This window comes from Leptidea sinapis, chromosome 4 (genome assembly GCF_905404315.1).
Source record: "Leptidea sinapis chromosome 4, ilLepSina1.1, whole genome shotgun sequence".
In the NCBI taxonomy this organism is placed as follows: Eukaryota; Metazoa; Arthropoda; class Insecta; order Lepidoptera; family Pieridae; genus Leptidea; species Leptidea sinapis.
Genome location: NC_066268.1, coordinates 13019232 through 13042547, shown reverse-complemented (window position 1 = coordinate 13042547; position 23316 = coordinate 13019232). Strand labels below are relative to the sequence as shown.

The following is a 23316-nucleotide window of genomic DNA, read 5'->3' as shown; positions in this document are numbered from 1 at the left end:
TTTCAATTTGAGGTTATGTTAGTATCTTACCCGTTAAACCTTAAACATTTTCGTGTTTTAACGAGCTTTTACGATGGTCAAAGAGGGTGATCATATACAACGAGTTATTGAGACTAATTTGGGTCTACGTGATACGCGTCTCCAGCCTTTATAAAACACTGTAGGGGTAGGGCAGACTAGTAGTTCCTGCATCCGAAATAGTAATAATTTTAGAAATTAAAATTAAGATAATAATATTATATAATAACTAGCTGATCTGACAAACATACAGCGTTTGCAAAGTAAATTAATAAAAACAAAATGAAACAAATTTTTTGGGCTCCAAAAAATAGGTGGTGGCCGATTCTCAGACCTACCCGATATGCACAAAAAATTACATAACAATCGGTGCAGCCATTTCGGAGAAGTTTGGTAACAAACACCGCGACACACGAGAATTTTATTTATTAGGTATAACCAATATAACGGGAATCTATTTTGTAAATTATTGTGAACCGTGACCGTAGTAGGACATGAATAATGACTTTGACATCTTGACAGCAGCTGATAATGACTTAAGACTTTTAGTCTCCCAGCTGAAGTTTGTTGTGATTCTTAATTCGTACCTACTTGGCTACTTTTGTAGTATTGTTTGGTTAATGTTCCGTTGTTGTGTTTCGTGTTGAATTTGACAAATTGAAAATAGATTAGTAATCAGAGATGAGAGATTTTATATTATGTTAAAATATAATATTTCTTCTTAATATTATTTGGATTTATAATAAGTACTCATTATATTAGACTGCCTTGTGCCTACTCTGTTATTCATTTCATTGTTTATTTATATAAATATTCATTAAAAATGTCTAGAAAAAAGGGTAATTTGTCTCAGGTGAGTCATTGTATCTGTTTAAGTTCTTAGCCACACTTAAATTTCCTTAGTGTACATTTTGTAATCCAGTCTTTTAGTTAATCTAGGTTGAAGTCAAACAATATGAATAAAATCAATTGCGTTTGTTTAAGTAAGATTAAGTATTTAAGCTGTGCTTTATCATATTTTAAATTTATTTATTTGCTTTCTATAAATTGCAATTGTGTTATAAAATATAATGCTTTAGATTTAGTTTTAAGTTTTATAATATTGGGAAAATAAAGCACACTTTCATAACCTTTATCTGCATTAAACTGTTGATGAATGTTCTGTTAATATAAATAAAGTACTTACTAAGTACTATTTAAACTAAGTGAGTCTAGATAAATGTTCATCTTAATATTTATTGATTTTACTTAACATCCCAACAGTAATGTTCTCTTTATGTTTATGTTTAGCATTATGTATGTAATTTTCGGCACTAAGTCTTCTCTTTAGTAATAATATAACATTAAAATTGTAATTTTGCTACTGTTTGATGCCAAAATAAAATAAATTAATATGTTGAAAATTCTAATATGTAATGTTTTTCATGGTAGTCATTCATGAACAATAAAAGGGTGCATGAAAGAAGATGAATTTACATCTGTAACACATTCATTGCTAAATCACAATGTGTGTTTTTGATGTGCAAACCCTGTTTAACTATTGAACATATTTGTATTCAAAATTCATGTTTAGAATGATGTACACAGTGGTGCTATTACATAACAAATGCCCTATTTGTTGAGTGTTACTTACAAAGACACCACAATGATGTCTTTAACACATTATTGCTTAATTATAATATAATATTTTTTTTACTATTTCCAAGGATTTGTGCTATCAAATTAGTGTGTTAAAAAGTTCTTAAACACCTATAGCATGAAGGAAACCAGACATCTATAATAATAATTTAATTATGAGCTATTATGCTATCTGTGGGAGGCTTCTGTGTGCAGATTACCTGCTAGGTGGGTTCCACAGAGGCACCTTGTTTTACAGTCAAGAAGTAGAGTTCAAGCATTGTATAATTGTGTTTTGGTTTGAAGGGTGCCATAGCTAGAGACATTACTGAGCTAATGAGAGTTAACATCTCAAAGTGACAAGCTCAATTGTGATGCTGCACTGAATTTTCAGTTTTCAAAAATCCTGAGATACTGTGCTTAGTTACCAGCAGGGTGTATCACTTACATCACATCAATGTCTTGTTCTTTTAGGACTTTTTCTAACAAAACATAGTGACTCTCCCCCTTATTCATAATAGTCTGCTAACTTAAAGTATTGCTAATTCTCATTCTATTTTCTTCTATTGACCTAAGTCAGAATGAGAAAAAACACTCCTAAGCGGCTGTTTAAAGTTAGCGGAGGATTATAAATAAGGGGGTTAGTAAATATCTAGCGCTAGTAGGAATTCAATTTTATTTTGCCTGTCAGACTAGGATGTTAATGAACTACCTAAGGGCAAAGGCAAACATGCTTATGGATCACCATATACACTTGTTTTTCCTTCTATACCATGACAATAATTTTGTTGAGCTTTTGTTTTCATTAAAATTTTTAGTTATTATTATCAAGTATCAATATTATTTTCTACTAATTACACAGTTTTTTAATCATTTTACTGTTTTCTCATTACAGTATGGCCTAATAGATATTCCAGATCTAGACAATGATGAGCTGATGAATATGTCTGATGATGATGTTGACTTAGAGGCAGAACTAGCTGCTATTACAGGCGGAGCCAAAAAGAACAAACCAAGAAAACCAGAGGTCTTACCTCCTGCAGATCTAGATGCTATGATTGCTGCTAGCTTAAAAGATGTTCCATCAGATGATGAAGGCTCTGGTAATATCTCGTATACTCAAATAAAATTTTAAACCAATATTTGACTAATGATGGGGGACTTGCACCCACAACCTCTCACATTCGGTGTGAGTGCTCTTTCAACTGAGCTAACCGTTCAAGTTATCTATCGTCATAACATCTTGTATGCTTTGTTCAACTCTCAGGTTGTGGCTTCATCTGATACTGCTGCTGTTCTAGAGTAGAATATTTTCTACCCACTCTGTCTCAGTGCTTTCAGAAATCGAATAATGAAAAGACTTATTTACCAAACATATATTGTTTGTTGGTTAGGTACTATTTCACAATTTTTACTCTAAATTAACTAATTAATTTAGTAAGAGTTAGTATAAGTAAATTATGTATTATTATCAGTTGTATCCCACAGTGTATTATTAATAAATACATTTACCTAGACCTCGGCATTAAAACTGTCCGGCAAGAAATAACCCAAACTAAACCACATGTCAACGAGCTAGCCAAGTCTGAGCGGAAAGGGTGGCATCCAGTACACCAAGCTTAAGAGACATGATATTACAAATCTCAGTAAAATATATCAATAATAAATGGAGAGTTTGATGCAAAGTAATTTTACATCAATTTCGGGCTCTCGACAATGACTTTCAGCAGATGCAGCCTAAACAGTGGCTTATTGTTTGAAATAACAGATTGCCATAACGCAGAAAACCAAAAAAAAATACCAGTGGGAGGCTCCTTTGCACAGGATGCGGGCTAGATTATGGGTACCACAACAGCACCTTTTCCTACTGTGCAGCAGTAATCTGTAAGCATTATTGTGTTTCGGTCTGAAAGCGGGGCAGCTAGTGAAACTACTGCACAAATGAGAAATAGTATCTTATGTCTCAATGTTAAGTATGTATGATGTGTGATTTTATTTACGAATAAAAAGTTGAGCTTGAACTTGAACATGAAAATATGATGGGATTTCACATGCTTTATTACTTTAGCAAAACTAAGTGCCTAAGTACCTCATGTGAAAACAATATCGCTAGAAAAAATATACGTAGTCATATTTTTCTCTTTATAGGTGATGATGATGACCCCGACTTGTTGAGTGAATTACATGGGTTAGCTGGTGATGAACCTCCACCACCTAATGCTCGCAGACAAGCACCTCCTCCACCAGGAAGCATCAGCAATGATAGTAGCACTATTAGCCTTCTTCAAGACAGAATAACGAATTATACAGCGGCAGAAAAAAGTGCTAAAGATGCAGGAGAAAGTAATCGTGCAAGAAGGTAATCGTTACATCAATAATTTTAATACACATTGATATAATAAATATAATCTGATTGACTATAAAGTAAATATGAAATATACAAAGAATATAACCAAAATTATTAATCAAAATTTTTTTTAAATATTGCAACATTATTTTCCGGCTGATTCTTAAAACCCATCCAAAATATAGGTACTGAACCTTTCACACCAAATTAGACTTTTTATTGAAATTTTTCAGTTATAAAATGGACATCAGTGTCCGAGTGACACAAAAATTACACAATTATATAACTAGACTGCACCTTGGAACAGTTAAACTCCTGTTTGCTTGCTGTTGCCATATGGCACAAGATGCAAGACCACCGTTTAGAACTCTGTTATTTGCTTAGCACACAAGACATTAAAACTGACCTAAAATTTTGTTGTCATTCCACAAGAGATGTCATTATATTATACTAGCTGACCCAGCAAACGTTGTTTTGCTATATAAAGTATAATTCACGCGATAGTTTTATAAATAATAGCCTATGTGTTATTCTGGTGTGTAGGCTATATTATTGTAAAGTTTCATCAAAATCCATTCAGTAGTTTTTGCATTAAAGAAGTACAAACATACATCCAGACATCAACACAAACTCACATTTATAATATTAATAGGATTCAGTATTATATTGATTACATAACGAAAAGAGCAAACTTAATCAATATACAGGTTGGCTGAGAAGTTGACGTCCAAAGCTAAAATTTGAGAGCCTCATGGTGATGAGTATCTGAATCACCCCTATGTATGTTGCGTAGTTTAGAAGATAATATTTTTTTTCCCTTTTTATCCGCTTTCACAAAAGGTATCAGGCTCATTATGTAAGATTAGTAGTAAGGCATTCTGTAATTATTAATAAATAATGGTGATAGAAAGTGCCATCAAACTTCCTAGTGTGGAAACGGATTCCAAAGTAATAATAGCAAACACTATAATTTATTATAACATAATGGCGCAAAAGAAGTTGTCTTAAAACGGATAGACGGGTCGATGCCCGCCACCAAAATTAAACTCTAAGGTTGTGTGTGGAGTTGACCGACGTTGAGTGAGTGCGCTAGGCTTAAAAGTTCTTGAGCCCACTTCTTTTCGTCTCGTCTTCACATAAGGCACAGTCCAATTATGGAAAAAAGCCCATTTGGACATCAGAGGAAGTAATAACAAGTCTATTTCAGCAGTTTAGTTTATAAATTCAAATATTTTTATTCAAAATAGGATATGAAATCACTTATTGAAAGTCAGAAACTATTCGGAAATGAATGTCGGAGACCTGAGAAAACAGGCGTACCAAACATAGCGAACTTATTTTTTTAAATAAAATTTCGATACAATCAAATTTATAATTTATCTAGCGTGACGGCGGTCACTCCATTCCCAATATGTGGTATTATTAAGAAAGTCATCTTATAGCAACCTTTTCCATACTTCTTTTAACAATATTTTAAATTTCGTAATATATTTTGTTTTTGAACATTTTCTGGTATTTTGTTGTAAAACCATATATATCACCCCACAAAAGACTTACTAACTCGACTTACCCGAGTAATAGGCATAATATGTTTATGTTTACACTTTTCGCAAATTAGATGATGGATTCTCAGCAATGAATTGGTCCTTGAAAATAGGTGTATAACATTACAAGCATATTGTAGGCGTTAATAAATGAATACTTTCCGCTATTCGTACATAATGTTATCTTAATAAGCAGGTATCAGATCTCTTAGTTTTGTGTTGCCTACCTCGTCTTTAGCTCTTTTTGTGAATCATATTTACGTTCTTTTTATATAGTTTGACTGACAAAAACATCTAATTGCCCACAGATTCGGTCGTGGACTTAAAACCCTGAGCGACCTTCTTAAACAAGCAAAAGCTGGCAAGCCTATAAACGAGCAAGACATACCTCCTCCAGTTAGCATCGCAAAGCCACCATCAGAGCCTCAGCAACCTGAAGCACCAGCACAACCTCCCACTCCTGATCCACCGGTGCGAAGAGCAGCCCCAATGCCACCACCACGAACAGAATCATTGAAGTCAGTACAGGAGCGCCCCCCAACACCCCCTGAGCCTCAGGAGCCACCTCCCCATTTGTCCACAGAACCAACTATGGACCCAGCTAAACAGGAAGGCCTGCAGTTCATATTGAGTAAGTTTTTTTTTATATTAAAGTTAATTTATTTTTAATGGTTACAAGTGACGGAACATACAGATTTCTTAACCTAATGTTAGGTTCTATTATAGCATTGAGGATACAATCTGAATCGTAATGCTACGGAAAAGGATGATTCGTGCAATTTGTAACCTTGGTCCTAGACATTAATTACAAGAAAAATTCAATGTATGTAAGCCGACATGAATGAATTTACCAAAAAAATCTATATTCATAATATTGGACATGAACTTGTTAGCGTATATCTCATCTAAGTGAACTAAGAGTAGCAAGTCTATTTCTCGGAAGAACTTTAAATTATCGATAAAAATGTAGGCTCAATTTACACAAAAAAAATCTTTTTCCCACTGTTTTAAATTCATATGACTGAATTTGGCCCGATGAAAAACAAATATTTCATTATAATTAGATGTGTGATAGATAATAGAAAAAGTTTTGTTATATGAGAAAATGTGAGGAGACGAGTAAGAATTTCATCTGATGGTAAGAGATACGCTCTGCTCATTACAATGTAGTGCCGCTCAAGATTCTACTGAAAAATACAATATTTTTTTTTTAAATTTATATAGCAGCTTTTTTGGAATTCGCCAACTTGGTGTTAGAGGGTTACTATTAGTAATATTTACCCTGACAAGATTCAGCTGTCTAACCATCGATCTTATAACGCAGTAGACTCGCAATGCAAACAACCCAGTCAACCAATTGAGGTGAGCGGGTGCGAAGTTCTGAATGCTCATTGGTCAGGTAATAATCACGACATATCGTAATTGGTGAGCTAATAACCGCAACATATCGTAAAGGATTGCTACTTGCCACTGAGGATTTATATAAGACTTGTATTATATTTCATAATAATATTAATAGCCTTTAACAACCATCTTTAGATCAGTAGACATCGGCACAGATTGTTTTGCTTTCGCATAGTCCTACCCCAGAATCTCCAGTGTTCTCGGTCATGACATGATCTGCTCCACGTCATACCAGCGGCATCTTTTTAATCGTTGCTCCATCTACGACTCGGCCTCCCTCTCTGTCTTTTTCCTTCTCTACGATACTATTCTGTTACTATTTTGGCCTATTTTTCTTCCTTGCCTCGTATTAGATGTCCTGCCCATTACTATTTGAGTTTACTAAAAGTTTGTGATACGTCTGCAATGTTTGTCATTTTTCTTATTTCTTTTAAGTTTATTCTATTACTTTTCTTAATCCTTAGTATACTTCTTTCTATGTTATGTTGACATGTTTTTAGTTTGTTGAGATTATCGTTGGTTAGTGTCCATGTGTGGCAACTATACTATATATGTAAACATTATTTTTGAGTTTTAGTGGTAATTACGGATTTTTCATAATCTATTTTAGGGACCAGTAACGTTTCCATGCTAGATTTACTCTGTTTTGTATTTCCTTTGAGGTAGTATTCGTAGGGGAGATTATCTGTGCGAGGTAAGTATATTCGTCGACGTAGTCTACTGTTACGCTGTCTACTTCAATCGGTGATATTGAACTATTCGTCATCAGCTTGGTTTTCGTTGTATTTCATAATATAGGATATCATCCTTACCATCTGGATGTGTGGCGGTCCTCCACAGTGCGGTTTTCAAGGAGCTTTCTTCCACGTACTACAAAGCTGTGGAATGAGCTTCCTTGTGCGGTGTTTCCGGGACGATACGACATGGGTACCTTCAAAAAAAGCGCGTACACCTTCCTTAAAGGCTGGCAACGCTCCTGTGATTCCTCTGGTGTTGCAAGAGATTGTGGGCGGCGGTGATCACTTAACAACAGGTGACCCATACGCTCGTTTGTCCTCCTATTCCATAAAAAAAATATGGGATCTAAAATCGCTCGCAATTTATAAGGCGTCTGTGGGTAAGAGAGATGTGTTTGACTGCTAACTTTTGGTGTCAATCATAATTTGCAGGCAGCATGACAGACGGACGGACTACCAATTACCTATTATTAATTGCAGAACGCAAAGAAGAGTTCAAAGCGGCTGCTCTAGCATGCAAGCATGCTGGGGACAAACAACTTGCACTGGAACATCTGAAAGTGGTAAAGCAGTTCGACATAGTGGTCGAAGCGTACAAGTCGGGCCAGGAGATGGATCTAAACGAGTTGCCCTCCCCCGAGGCCGTTGCTGCGGCTTTCAAGGCCTCAACACATGAGAAGAGTGAAGAAGGTACTTTAAAGTCAAAGTCAAATAAACTTCATTAAATTAGGCTTAAACTAAGCACTTTTAAATCGTCACTGCTAATATTTCTTGACACATATTTTTATTTAACCATTGGCGGTTGCCTCACCACTCCCCATCCCGTGAGTCTGTTGTCCATTTGCTTTCTCTTATCTAGATAAAAAAAAAACAATTAAAATTAGTATCTTTAACAGTCATTTCTTTTCTGAAACTTATTTTTATTTAGGGCAACTATTACAATATGTTCATATAATACTAGAAGGGTATTATGAAGTATAATCAATTTTTTCGTGTAATTTCAGAAGCAGCCCCAGTGGCTGCACCAGAGCAACCAGGTTTGATAACTGCCTCGACTGTTGATGAAGCTCTGAAACAACGACTGGCCGCTTTTCAGGTAGATAATTTTATAATCACACTTGAGCATATCCTGAGTGATTATTTTTATTTTAATTATTTCAAGCATTAGAAAAGAGGGCTGATCGCCTCAAGTCAAAATACGTTTTCAAAAGAAAATATCAAGGAAAAACAATTTCAGATGTCTTTTATATCATTTTTTATTAAAACATTTTGATAGTATTTTTGTTGCAATATAATATAACATGAAAGGCATAAAACAATATACCAACATATATTTACCAGTGAGAGGCTCCTTTGCACAGGATGCCTTCTAGATTATGGGTACCACAACGGTGCCTATTTCTGCCGTGAAGCAGTAATTTGCGAGCATTATTGTGTTTTGGTCTGAAGGGCGCCGTAGCAAGTGAAATTACTGGGCAAATGAGACTTAACATCTTATGTCTCAAGGTGACTAGCACAATTGTAGTGCCGCTCAAAATTTTTGGCTTTTCAAGAATCCTGAGCGGCACTGCATTGTAATGGGCAAGGCGTATCAATTACCATTAGCTGAACGTCCTACTCGTCTCGTCCCGTATTTCCATAAAAAAATATTTAAGTTCACGAAAAAACCAAATGGTGTAACCATTATATCAATTTATTTCTGTGATCCGCACGTTTTCTCCAGTCTAGCCGCGGCCATCGCACTTGCAACAGGATTGAAGTAGAGGAAGCTCATCAGATATCATGACGAAGAATATGCCGTAAGTGACGGTTTATTTGTATTAATAATTTTAAATAATCTGGCAGGAGCAAGAGGCTAAAGCGAAGTCGGACGGCAACGCTATGAAGGCGCGTCGGATGGGCCGCATTGTGAAGCAGTACCAGGACGCTATCAGACAGCACGCGGCGGGGAAACCTCTGCCCCTTGACGAACTGCCAACGCCCAATGGATACGCGCCCATACCTGCCGAGGGGGTGAGTCTACGAAATGATAAAGTCGGATGACATTGGTTAATGGATACTAAGTGATGATTACTGTCATAAAAAATAATTTTTTAGACATCGGGAAGTTAGGCTTATTCGGTGCAAAATAAAACATCTGCACTTTTTTTATTGAAAATAATAGAACCAAAAATCTGTCAGATCTTTTAAATAAAACAAGCCCTTTTACAAAACAATGCAACAAAAATATTAATATTTCTCAACATACAATTCGTTAAAATACTTAAGAACACGAAATATGTTAAATATAAACAAAAACGTATGCGTCATGAAGATGACGTATTTGCTAATACCCTAAACACATGATCGGATTTGGTACGGCCGATCCATCGGACGCGGTTCGGTTGAGGATTATTATATATAGGGATGTTCGCGGAAGCATGGGGCGACTGTGCGCAAAACATGTGGATCCCTGGTGAGCAGAGTGCGGGGCGGTAACAACAGCATTCTGAAGATGATTGCGAGCACGTTGGTCTGCATATATGTGGGTCATTGCTGCAGTATTTCTAACGGAATGGCGCAGCAATGACACGCATATTTATCTTAATTAGTAATAGGTTTAGGATAAGTACTACTATAAAAAATAAGTTTAATGTATTAATAACTAATATGAGTCATGATACTTGAAATAAAGTTTATTATTATTATTACCGGAGTATGACGCCGGAACAATCGGTTCGAGGCGCCGACCCACATCCATCTTACCGTCCGACCATGTGTTTGGGCTATAATGATCGCCGACCGGCTCAGACTCACGTGGAGAAGCGCGGAGTGCGGGTGGGGAGTAAAATATTTTTTTTATATTTTTATTTTAGTCTCATCGATCTCCGGCTCGTCCCAGCGCCGCACAGGAGCCAGCCCGTCCTAGCCCGGCGCCGGCCGCGCCTCGTGTCCAGACCAAACTGACCCGCAACGACAAACAGCTGCTCCTGTTGATGCACAGGCAGAAGGAGTTCAAAGAGGCCGCTATTAAAGCGAAGAAGAGTGGTTAGTACTGGCACCTCGGTTATATTCACTAGGGTGGCCTGTTATCGAAGTTAACGAAACTTTATTCAATAAGCCTTAAACTAAGCGCTTTTGAATAGTCACTATTAATATTTCGTTTAAATTATTAAATCTACCATATGTTCGGAAAAAGTAGAGTTAGTGAGAAGAACATACAAAAAACTCAACGGGGGGAAAAATTTGCATGCTTAGAAAGAGTGTAAAATTTATTACAATGTTTAAAAGGAAACACATAATAGAAGCTCAAGTTAAGGAAGTGGTGTGGCGGTTCGCAACACCAGAGCTGAAGAGATGTGTTGCCAGTTTTTAAGTTGAGAGTATGTTCAAAGATTGAAGATCCCTAAATAGTAACGGGTAAACTGCAGCACCAGCTACCACCATTCAATAACCATTCTACCTTCGCACGACTCGCCACAAGTTAGGATATCATCCCCACCATCTGGATGTATGGCGGTCCCCCACAGTGCGGTTTTCAAGGAGCTTTCTCCCTCGTACTACAAAGCTGTGGAATGAGCTTCCTTGTGCGGTGTTTCCGGGACGATACGACATGGGTACCTTCAAAATGTTGTGATTCCTCTGGTGTTGCAAGAGAATGTGGGCGGCGGTGATCACTTAACACCAGGTGACCCGTACGCTCGTTTGTCCTCCTATTCCATAATAAAAAAACCATATTGAATCCACAAAGTGGCTGGGCGAGATGAGAAGTTCCTCACAAAAGACAAAAGGCATAAAAGGCATTTATTTTCTCAAAATTGATTCCTTTAGAATTCTTTTTGATGTCATTTCTTATACTACTAGATACTACTACCGCTTCGGAAACAAATGGCGCTCTGAGAGAGAAGAAGCGGCGCAAGAAACTCTCCCAGCATTCTTTTTTTTTTGCGCTCTTTTCAATAAAAATATACAATATTGTACAGTTGCTATAAAATAATCACAATCTAGTCCCAGGCTGTCCGATCATTTAGATATTCAGCAGTGGAGTAATAGGATTTACGAAGGTTGTAGAATCCAGGCGTCCACATGATGCAGATGGAAGTTCGCAGTTGTTCTATCTGATTAAACTACGGTTTGATGACTGTCACCGTCTCCATCCCTTATGGGATATAGACACACAAATTTCTGTTTTATGGCTGCATATGTAAATATCATAATTCCTATTTTAACTAAGTTTTATATTTTAAAAAGACCAGTCTTTTTTCATTATTTACCAGAGTGTTCATCAATTTTCATTGAATTCTTGGAAACGTATATTATCCATAACACGTAAAAAATAGTTTGTAATACTTTAATAGACAATAGACGACAAAGACAGATGTATTATAGCTTAATATATATTCCTTGTAGGTAATATACAACTAGCAAAAGACTATCTTCGATCGGCCAAGGGATTCGATTCCTTAATAGAAGCAACTAAAGGCGGTCTTCCAGTGGACCTTAACTCAATACCCCTTCCTCCAACCGCTAAGAAGAAAATAGAAGACACGTAAGTTATGATAACATAGGTATATATTTATATACATAGTCAAGGGTTAATTCATTTTTAATTCCAACTCATTATTTGTGCCTAGAAATCTTAATATATATAAATTACGTGACACGTTGTTTCTCCGCGATGGACTCCTAAACTAATGAATGGATTTTAATGGGGATTACTTCATGGAGTGCAGTTTGGTCCAACTTGAGAGATAGGATAGTTTTTATTTCGATTTGAGACCAATAATTGTTTTTATTTCCAATATTTGTTTTGTATAGAGATATTTTCTATGAGAGAATTTATACACGCACGGTTTGACAGTTCTGCTGTGAAACAACTTCATTATAACATTTTTTACGAAATAATTCTTGATGTTATGAAATATTATCGGCAAATTCCTATAAAACTGTATTTTTTTATTATCTACAGAACAACGACTGTCGGGTCAGCTAGTAGTATATAAATCATTGTTTTTTTTCTACATACATTTTCAGATACATTTTTGAAGTAAATTTTCTATTGGCGCGACTTGGAAGAAGAAGATGACTATCTAGACTAATAACTTTAGAATATCATTATTGTGATTTGTGTTATAAATTATTAATAATTATTTGTTTTATTTTGAGCATATAATATCTCTCTCTAGTCGTTCCCTCATGTCTGAGGATCGTGATGTCATCAGCAAGTGGTCCACACTTGGAGTGAACTATTTGTTTCCATCGACTCCTGTCCATCGTGGCCCTGGCGATGGACTTAAACTTCGGGGACCTAGAGTCTTTTATTTGGTCGGTCCATCTGGTAGGAGATCAGCCTCTGGCTCGCTTATCATTTGTGTTCCCAACTTCGATGAATTTCTCCAGGCTCTCGAAACAATATGTAATATATCAACGGCGTATATCGACGATATCGTAGTCAGGGCAGAGACCATGGAAGACTTAAGCCATATGCTCGATGGCTTCAATACAAGCTGTAACAGAACCGTTAGTCTTCACTTTTTTTTTAATTAAAAAAAGGGATGAGACGAGCAGGACGTTTAGCTGATGGTAATTGATACGCCCTGCCCATTACAATGCAGTGCCGTTCAGAATTCTTGAAAACCCCAAAATTCTGAGCGGCACTACAATTGCACTTGTCACCTTGAGACATAAGATGTTAAGTCTCATTTGCCCATTAATTTCACTAGCTATAGCGCCCTTCAGACCGAAACACAGTAATGTTTACACATTACTGCTTCACGGTAGAAATAAGCATAATCTAGCCGACTTCCAGTGCAAAAGAGGCTCCCACAGGTAAATTATATTGCTACATTCAAAGCTTTTTCTTGCATAGCTGCAGACATAATTTAGCTCCTCCCACACACATAGTAAGGACGCGGTTTTTTTTTAATCCAGTCGCTCAAATGTTTATTTCAGTTTCGATATTGTATCAGCGGAGGAGTGCGGACCTCCAGACGACAGCAGTATCACGGCGGGCGATGATGACGTCATGTCGCGACTCCACGGCCAGCTGTCGAGCCAGCTCAAGCTGTGCTTCGACAACCGGGACCATTGCCGCGCCGCCGGAAACATCGCCGAAAGCAACCGCTTCGAGCATCTCGCTGTGTCCGTCAAACAGGATCTGGATGTGGTCGCACTGGCCATGAGGTTAATCTCGTTAAAAAAAACGTTTATTGAAGACGACGTTACTTTGCGGGAATCCATGATAATCCAAGTGTTTTGAGTTTTCTTTAGTGTTCATTCCGCAAATATTTGTTTATAAACATTTCGACACGTGTGTCGCCTCTACACGAGGCATACTCAGGAGATATTGACACGCCAAACTCTGGCACTAGACTCAATTTGACTAATATTGGCGGAATTGACACGAAAGAAAACCCCTTTTTGTATAATATTTATTAATGTAGGCCAAAAATTTATCCATGATGAATTTCTCATTATACGATTCACCATTTACCAACACTTGGGAAAGGAAAGTTACAATAAAAAATGCTTGAATGAGAAGAAGTTGATAAAATTGTGACTATATAAATACAAATGTGGCTAAATCTAGTAGGCTTCATAAGATACATAATAGCTTTAAGGGTATACACTTCTATAAAAAGTCCCAGCCACTATTCAGACATTATCTATAAATAAATGTTTTATAAAAAAATGGCTGTCGTAAATCCTATTACTCCACTGCTGAATATTTAAATGATCGGACAGCCTGGGACTAGATTGTGATTATTTTATAGCGATAAAAATGACTGTACAATATTGTATATTTTTATTGAAAAGAGCGCAAAAAAAAATGCTGGGAGAGTTTCTTGCGCCGCTTCTTCTCTCTCAGAGCGCCATTTGTTTCCGAAGCGGTAGTAGTATCTAGTAGATATCAAAAATGACATCAAAAATAATTCTAAAGGAATCAATTTTGAGAAAGTAAATGCCTCTTATACCTTTTTATACAAACCTCTCACGCCACAATAATTCAATACGTTCGATTTGTGAACTGTGTTCATACTATCCCCTCCCTGCTTTAGTTCATCGCACCCTCGCCACACCTCCGCTGTCTACTATAAACTAACTAACGTTTCATGACAACAGAATGTATGTAGGTACGTTCGTATTTCGATCCAGTTATATAAGTTACTAAGGTTCATTTTTTTTATGAAAATAAGGGATGAGACGAGCAGGACGTTCAACTGATGGTAATTGATACGCCATGCCCATTACAATGCAGTGCCGCTCAGGACTCTTGTAAAACTTAAAAATTCTGAGCGGCACTACAATTGCGCTCGTCACCTTGAGACATAAGATGTTAAGTCTCTTTTTTCCATTTTTTTGTCTCATTTGCCCAGTAATTTCACTAGCTACGGCTGCTTCAGAGCAGAAATAGGCGTCGTTGTCGTACCCATAATAAAGACCGCTGAGTTTCGCTACTATTCTATTGCTTGTATTGTGTAGAAACTATTTTAAACTCGATAATATTATTGGTGTTTTATTATTTATTTATACTATACAGCTATATCCTTTATTTCGGCAGCGTTGGCGATGATCCACCGAAATTCCGCTACGAAAACCGAACGTTTTCTATAGTGCAATGCAATACGGACCTTAACGAGAACGAGTTAGAGTTGACAATAGTGCGTGGCATCGCGTACAACGTGCCCAACCCGCGGGAGATAGACACTTATGTTAAGTTCGAATTCCCCTACCCTCAGGTAAGCAATGTTAACATATTTACCTTAACTTTTATTAAAGTCAAGAATATTGGACTTATAGTGTAGTATTAAGTCTAAGAAAAGGCCGTAGCCTTTTTTTAATGCAATATTTTTAAATAATTTATATGGCAATACAATTTGTACCGGGTCAGCTTAGTGTATCTATAATATGTATATAATATTATCTCCGAATTTTTATATTAAAGATATTCTAAAAACAATAACCGGAGGAAGCTATAAGAATAGTTTTATTACATATATAATTACCGATTTCGAAATACTTTGCGTCGGAGAGAAATTTGTCTTTGGTTGCTTTTTGCTCAAATATGCTTATATATGAGTATGTAATATGAGTCAGTAATATTGTTATATTTATTAGTTAATGTGTTAAGAAGCGCTACCACGTCATGGAGAAAAGATATCCCGATTAATAATAAACTGCTGATATTTATTTCTGTGTTACTCGTAGTAGTATTATTTTATATAATTCACTTCAGTTTAAAGATTTACAAATAACTATAATAGCATATAATATACAGATCTTAAGTTAAAGTAACTTAAATTTAATTCGTGTAAGTTATTTAGCACAACAGCAGTGCCAACTAACATTTGCCTTAACACGGTTGGCTGGTAGGGCATGAGCCCTATATAAGCTAGAGTTAACGAAAGATCTAAATATTATAAATTATTGTTATTTGTAATCATAGTGATAATTATATTAAATAGTATTTAAATATTAACAGTAGTTAAATAAATGTAGTTATTAATTGGGATATCTTAAGGCACTTCATGACGTTGGTAGCACTTGTAATCACATCAAGCTGACACATATAGATTGAAACACAAAAATACCATATAATGTAAATAAATATGTATTTCCAGGAGGCGCCCGTGAGTGACCGCACGGCCACCGTGAAGGACACCAACAGCCCGCAGTACGACGCGGTGTTCCCTCTCGCCATCCAACGGACGCGGCCCTGCCAGCGCGTGTTCAAGCGACACGCGATCAAGTTTACCGTCTACTCCAAAGGGCAAGTATAATTATATAAATATTATTGTTATTTATGCAACTGTTGTGTAATAAGGGGTATTAATGTCTTGTGTGCGTTTTTTGGACTGTTTTGCTAACATGTTTTGTTAGTACTCTGTTATAAAGTTATTTATAACAGAGTACTAAACGGTGGTCTCATGCCGTTGCCATATGGCAAACAGGAGGTTAAAACACGTGGGTTTATAGTTTATGTGATAATAGTATCACAGGAGTGTTTTAATACCTAATTATCAACAGTTGCCTACAAGAGTTTTATAAAACACCCAATGTCCTAAAAACCATTGCATCATCCAAACGAGTGTTGTAATGTAAATCAGTACAATATTACAACACTCGTTTGTATGATGAAATAGTTACTAGGACTAGCTTTTTTAATGTTTAGCAGTAAACTAACTGGCCTAAAGACTCTTTAATAGACTCCCAAAACGAAATCCGTCCGCACTATTCGGATCCAAAGTACTAATAATAGGATTTAATTCGAAGTTCGTGGTTCTTTCGTTTCGGTTCGATACTTCGGCTTTCGATTTGCAAAACAAGCATCACTACATAATAAACTACGATTAATTTTTTCTGCACTATTGATTGATGTGCGTGTAAAAATTTGTAAAACTTAGGGAAAAATTTAATTCTTCGTCTTTCGTTTTTGACATTTCTTAATGCTGAACTAGCGCTACTTAGTGTAAGAGAAACTGTTTGGAGGAGGCACGAAGGAGGTATTATATTCTCTTTTACCGGTCAATGGTAAAAAAGTATTTATTTAGACACATAAAGTATCTAAGAAACTATGGTGAAAGATTGTAAAAAATATCTATTGTATTAGTTATTTATGCAAGTGTTGTGTAATAAGGGGTATAAAAACAATATCACATGAGTGTTTTAATACCTAATTATCAACAGTTGCATACAAGACTTTATCTACACCCATAATATGAATCCTATATAAAAGATTCTGAAACACTTAACTTACTGCTAACATTTAAAAAGCGCGTCGTTGTAACCATTACATCACCCAAACGAGTGTTGTAATGTTGTCCTGAATTTCAATACAACACTCGTTTGGATGATTACCATTACGCTAATTAGGACATAAATACCCCATGTATTTAATGTTAGCAATACGCTAACTGTTTTAGAATAGAGGATTAAAAGCATGGGTGTAAATAAAAAATATATTTGAACCTACTTGTTTCCGAAGCGGTAGTAGTATCTAGTATATGTGAAATGACATCAAAAAGAATTCTAAAGGAATCAATTTTTGGGAAAATAAATGCCTTTTATGCCTTGCCAGAAAACGAATGCACGCCCCTTAGTGATTGTGACTGTTCCCCTTTTCCTATTTGTTGTTGTAACTAGTATTATTAGTTGTGATGGTGTTCAGTAGTGAGTAGCGTAGTGGTTGTTGATGACCCCAGGTGTTGTAAGGGGTTATTGTGTTGCAGCGGCTGGTTCAGCCGGGACACGGCCCTCGGCACGGTCTCCGTCAAGTTGGCGCCACTCGAGAACCAGGTCACACTGCACGAATCTTTCCCGGTAAGTTTATTAACCTGTTTTTTTGAAGGCTCTTGATTTTTTTTTATGGAATAGGAGGACAAACGAGCGCAAATCTCTTGCAACACCAGAAGAATCGCAGGAGCGTTGCCGGGCTTTAAGAAAGGTGTATGCGCTTTTTTTGAAGGTACCCATGTCCTATCGTCCCGGAAACACCGCACAAGGAAGCTCATTCCACAGCTTTGTAGTACTAGGAAGAAAGCTCCTTGAAAACCGCACTGTGGAGGATCGCCACACATCCAGATGGTGAGGATGATATCCTAACTAAGCCGTGTTTGTTAAAACATGTTTTACAAACAGATTAGGGGCGTGGCATAACAGTTTTGCTCAATAGAATATCTTGACAGTTTTACCGCGGGAAATCAATGACGTTCTATAAATATAGACAATGCACCTCATACAACATCAAAGCCGAAATATGGCACACGCCACAAATGACACCATAATAACCTTCGACAGCTATGTCTATACATTTCTGCGTTTACTCTAGTTGTTTAAAATATTATCGGTCAATAGGCAGCAATGTAAACACTATTTCAGTTTCAGCTGCGTATTTTGAATTTAGAACCCCGACAAGCGGGTCTTCTCTGGGGACTTGTCAATAATATTGTACCATATTTAATGAAAAAATATTCGTTTTATTAAATTACTTCCGCATAGTGCACATCAATCTTATATAAATAAAATAACCTAGCCGATGATATCTCACAACATCTTTTTTTTGAGTCGTTAATGTATTATTTAAGCACTTTTATTAGCACACTTAGACTTGTTGATTGACACACAGCTGACACACGACTAAGGAGAAAAGTGTGCTTTCATTGTCTTTAAGCACACTTTTGCCGTTCCGTTATGAGAATGCGAATGATATGTCCATATGTATAGAACGTCATTGCGAGAAATGGATAACATCGCCCGCGTTTTACTGCGGGAAGAGAAATTAACTCATAATTTGTTAGCGTCCACTGAATGAAGACGTATCTATCATTCGTAGCTAGCGATAATTCTATTTGGTTCGTTTGTGATGGAGTGGAATATAGAAAATACTTTGTTTTTTATACAATTGATAACAGAAAGTCTGGTTGTTTGGGATGTTATGCTGGTAGCGTATAGACACTCCTGCACATCATTCCTTCACATTCTATTTTATATCCGGTGAGACTGTATATTATGATAACAACTCATGAAAATCACTTTCCGAAAAAGTTTTTCATACCGAACCTATCATCCGTAATTAGTATTTTAGCAAATTTTAATTCTTAAATATTGAACGAATGTGATGCAGGTACGGTCGGACCCGGAATCTATTCCTTTTTGTTCTTTTGAGCCAGTGACCAGTAGACACAAGACGTGTCTACTGTCGTCGTGACTACAAGAACGTTGCTGACCGTATAAAGCATACGTATGTTATGCATTTGAAAATCTAAAACATATTGGTCCGGGGAGGGCGAGAATCGAACCGGGTGTTCCGTGGTGAGTGTTTACGGTTCTTCCTTTTACACACCCGACGCTTCTATATATACTTATAAAGAATATTACAAACCCAAGTTATAATATAATGTAGAAAACTTCACAAAAATCTGAAATCGGCTTATTTTTATTTCCGCGATACATATGTACCTACGAAAGTTAATGCTATAACATTAACTTTATGGAACTAATTATAAAATCAGAGGCCTTATATTAAATAGAGATGATTGTTGTAATACGAAACTCTATCAAAAGTTTGGATATGCTATTACTTAGACCGTTTTTTACTGATCACTTTGTCATTGCGTGGCGTTGTATTCAAAGCGCGGTCGAAACACAACTGAAGGAGAAGTCTGCCTAATAGACGCGTAGCTAGAATTTTGCTTCAGACAATTTTTGAGCGTGATTGTGGGCTTCGTTGTTTATTGTACGTCAGTGAATTGCATATATTTTTTCTCTACAGCTTATGGACGGGCGCCGACCCGCAGGTGGTTCGCTGGAGGTGAAGTTGCGAGTTCGCCGCCCGCTGACCCAGCCAGAGGTGGTCACCCAGACACATCGCTGGCTCATCGTCACGCCGTGATTGCGATGTGTGCTCGCTGGACCGCACGAGACCACTTCTTCACGTCATCACTATCATCAGCCGGAAGACGTCCACTGCTGGACAAAGGCCTCCCCCCAAAGATTTCCACGGCGATCAGTCCTGCGCTGCCTTCATCAAACGTATTCCGGCGATATTGAATAACCCTCTTACGCTGCACAAATTTCTAGAAAACAAATATAAAAAATATAAAAATAATAATAATATTTCTATTATTCCTTTATCTGATTTAATATAAAAGTACTAGCTCACCCGACGGACGTTATCTGTACATAATAATTAAAAAAATGTTGTTAATGAATTTGTCAATAATATTTCATAACGTAAAGAATTATTTCGTAAAATATGCTCTCTGTTGTTATAATGAAATTGTTTCACAGCAGAACTGTCAAACCGTGCGTCAATAAATTCTCTCAGAAAATATGTCCATAGAAAACAAATATTGGAAATAAATTTAATTATGGGTCCCACATTGAAATAAAAACTACTTATCCTATCTCTCAAGTTGGAATAAATTGCACTCCATGAAGTAATCCCCATTAAAATCCGTTCATTAGTTTAGGAGTTCACTGGAAACAAACATCAGGACACTGGATTTAAGTATATATATTAAGAAGATGTTCAAGCTGTAATAATTTAACGCTCTTGTGAGTCCTCTGGTGTTGCAAGAGAGTGTGGGCGGCGGTGATCACTTAACAACAGATGACCCGTACGCTCGTTTGTCCTCCTATTCCATAAAAAAAAAAATATTTTGTTAAATTGATTTAAGTTTTTATCCACCCTTGAGCTTAGATATACTCCGTTTCAACCCTTATGTTTTAATTGGTTTATAGTAAATAGTTGCCGTCCATATTAAAATTCTAACTCAAATAAAATAGTTGAGTGCATAATTTTACATAGAAGTTGTAAATGTATAGTGATTTATTAATGTATAACTAAGTCTTCTAGTAGTGGGTTTACTAAAGCTATACATTCAGTTCTTCATGTGGGTATTTCTAAATTTTATGTAAATATTTTTTATAAAATCTTGTAAATAATATTTAGTTACACATGCAAAAGGTTGAACCCATAGGGGGTGTTTTTTGTATTACATTGTGTTGTAAAGGAATATTGGAAGGTTATATTATTATTACTTTTGAAAATATTGGGCGTTAGATTGAGATATATTTAACATTTATAAGTATGAAGATATCACGGAAATCATTAACTCCTGTTCCCAATATTCAGTCTATCTCCGGTTGTGGCCTACTTGAGATAAAAATCGTAACTATCGTTGACTTTTCTGTCCCAATAAACTTATCGACGGTAACTCACCTTATCCGTACACGCTGTCTGTCAATGGGAGGAGGGTTAGCTTACCAGCGACAGAAGTTTGTATGGAAATTGCAATTCACGCGTCCCAATATAAGGCGATAAGAATGAATTATCGGGTATATGCGACAGCTTCAGATTATTGACAGCTAATTACTGACAGTGGAAGGTAGTATTGTATCTATCTGTAGATAGCATATTGGGAACGGCCGTAAATATATCGCTAAGCTTTCATCAGATGAGAAGTAACTTCGAACTCAAAGCAGTGACCACAAAAATTTAAAAGATGATAGGTGTTATGGGGGGCTTGATAGATGAGGAGTGGATACATAAAATCAATATAAATTGTATTTTGTTTAGAAATTTTTACTTATTCAACTTAGTTGTGCAAATACATAATGATGTGCTCACCATAGATCGACTAAACTAATAAACTGGAAATGAAAATTTATTGAAGTAGGTGTTACTTTGCGGAAATCCATAATTATACAAATGATTTAAGTTTTCTTTAGTGTTAATTCCGCCAATATGTGGTGTCGCCAAAATCTGGCACGAGACTGGCACACGTCCTGAGGATGCCTCGTGTAGAGGCGAAACACGTGTCGAATTGTTTAAAAACAAATATTGGCAGAATTAACACTAAAGAAAACTTAAATCATTTGTATAAACTGGAAATGAGTGTATAAAAGGTTTGAACCTGCCGCTCCTCGGAGAGTTATTAAATATGGCGGGCTTGTCGAGATAATTATAAAATATTAATTATATTATAGAAATTTTATTTTTCTTACGCATCACTTCACAAGCTATATATTTATAAGGTCGTGTTACATCCAATAAAACTAAAGCAAAAATACATATTTGTTTCACTAATCATTCTCTGTGTTATTAATAAACGCGAAGAAAAGTTATTCCAAATTTAAAACTTATTGTCTTTATCTTACCTTTGTCTTTGAGAAGTAATTTTAAACTTGGAGTAACTTTACATTGCGTTTATTAATATATAAGATAATCTGAGTTGGAAACACAAAAAGTATGGTATAAAAAATATGTATAGAATATAAAAACTATGGTAGCCAGTAGGTAGTATGAATGATTTCTCAAATGTGATAATGAATAATTTAGAATAACTATGTAAATGTAATGTAAATTGTGTAACAACATATCCAAATGCTTGATTAGAAAATTAATTGAAATATAAAATTATTACATCCTCCTTTATAATAATGATCTTCTGTTTCAAGGTATTTTCAAACAATCAAAGACAGACATTTTTAGTATTGATGCTTAAACAATATTGTCTCAATCAATAAAATTCAGGCATTTGGATACAATAATAACATTTAAACAATGCTTTATTTTATGGTTATATTAATATAATTACCTTATTGTATATTATAAATATCATGTTATTAAATTACGATAATTTGTTAATTGCAGTTTTTGTTACCCTCTTTGATGTTTTCTGCCTTGAATTATTGCTATAAATCCAGGCTATTGCCCGGATATTGCTATATCACGGTGCTTAAGTGCAAACATAAAAGTGTTCTTCGAAACAACTGTTAATAGACAAAAAAGTTAGTTAGTTTATATATGGAGTCTTATTTGAATATTTGAAAATATATTAATATTTTGGGATGACATATTTTTATTAAAAATAGGATATGATATCACTTATTGAAAGTCAAAAACTGCTATCAACGATTCGAAAATGTATGCCTCAGACCTGAGAAGAACAGGCGCAAGGAACTCAGCGGGCTTCTTTTTTTCCATAAAAAAATATGGTTACAATGTAATATCGTACAATAAAACTTATTATTTAATAGCCTAAGGTCGCTCTATTCACAATCTGTCGTATCATTAAAAAAGTTATTTATGCTACAGTAACTTTTACCACACAAACGTTTCTTAACATATTATATTTACAAAAATCCTGTTCGATAACTGTGAAAC

General features: G+C 35.9%; 1 protein-coding gene across 3 annotated transcripts; it reads left to right on the top strand.

The window, feature by feature from the left end:
• The first annotated feature begins 622 nt into the window (after nt 1-622).
• LOC126979879 (coiled-coil and C2 domain-containing protein 1-like) lies at nt 623-22797 on the top strand. Of its 3 annotated transcripts, none has more exons than XM_050829449.1 (14): nt 623-871; nt 2531-2738; nt 3784-3994; nt 5835-6157; nt 8148-8357; nt 8672-8763; nt 9513-9680; nt 10523-10694; nt 12057-12195; nt 13599-13829; nt 15208-15385; nt 16268-16416; nt 17876-17966; nt 19918-22797. In XM_050829449.1, the coding sequence occupies exons 1-14, from the start codon at nt 842-844 to the stop codon at nt 20035-20037; spliced, it is 2322 nt and encodes a 773-aa protein (XP_050685406.1). In that variant the 5' UTR covers nt 623-841; the 3' UTR covers nt 20038-22797. The 3 variants fall into 3 exon arrangements, with proteins under 3 accessions (XP_050685406.1, XP_050685405.1, XP_050685407.1); XM_050829448.1 differs by having other exon boundaries at nt 17849-17966; XM_050829450.1 differs by lacking the exon at nt 623-871 and adding an exon at nt 982-1001 and having other exon boundaries at nt 17849-17966.
• The last annotated feature ends 519 nt before the right edge of the window (nt 22798-23316 follow it).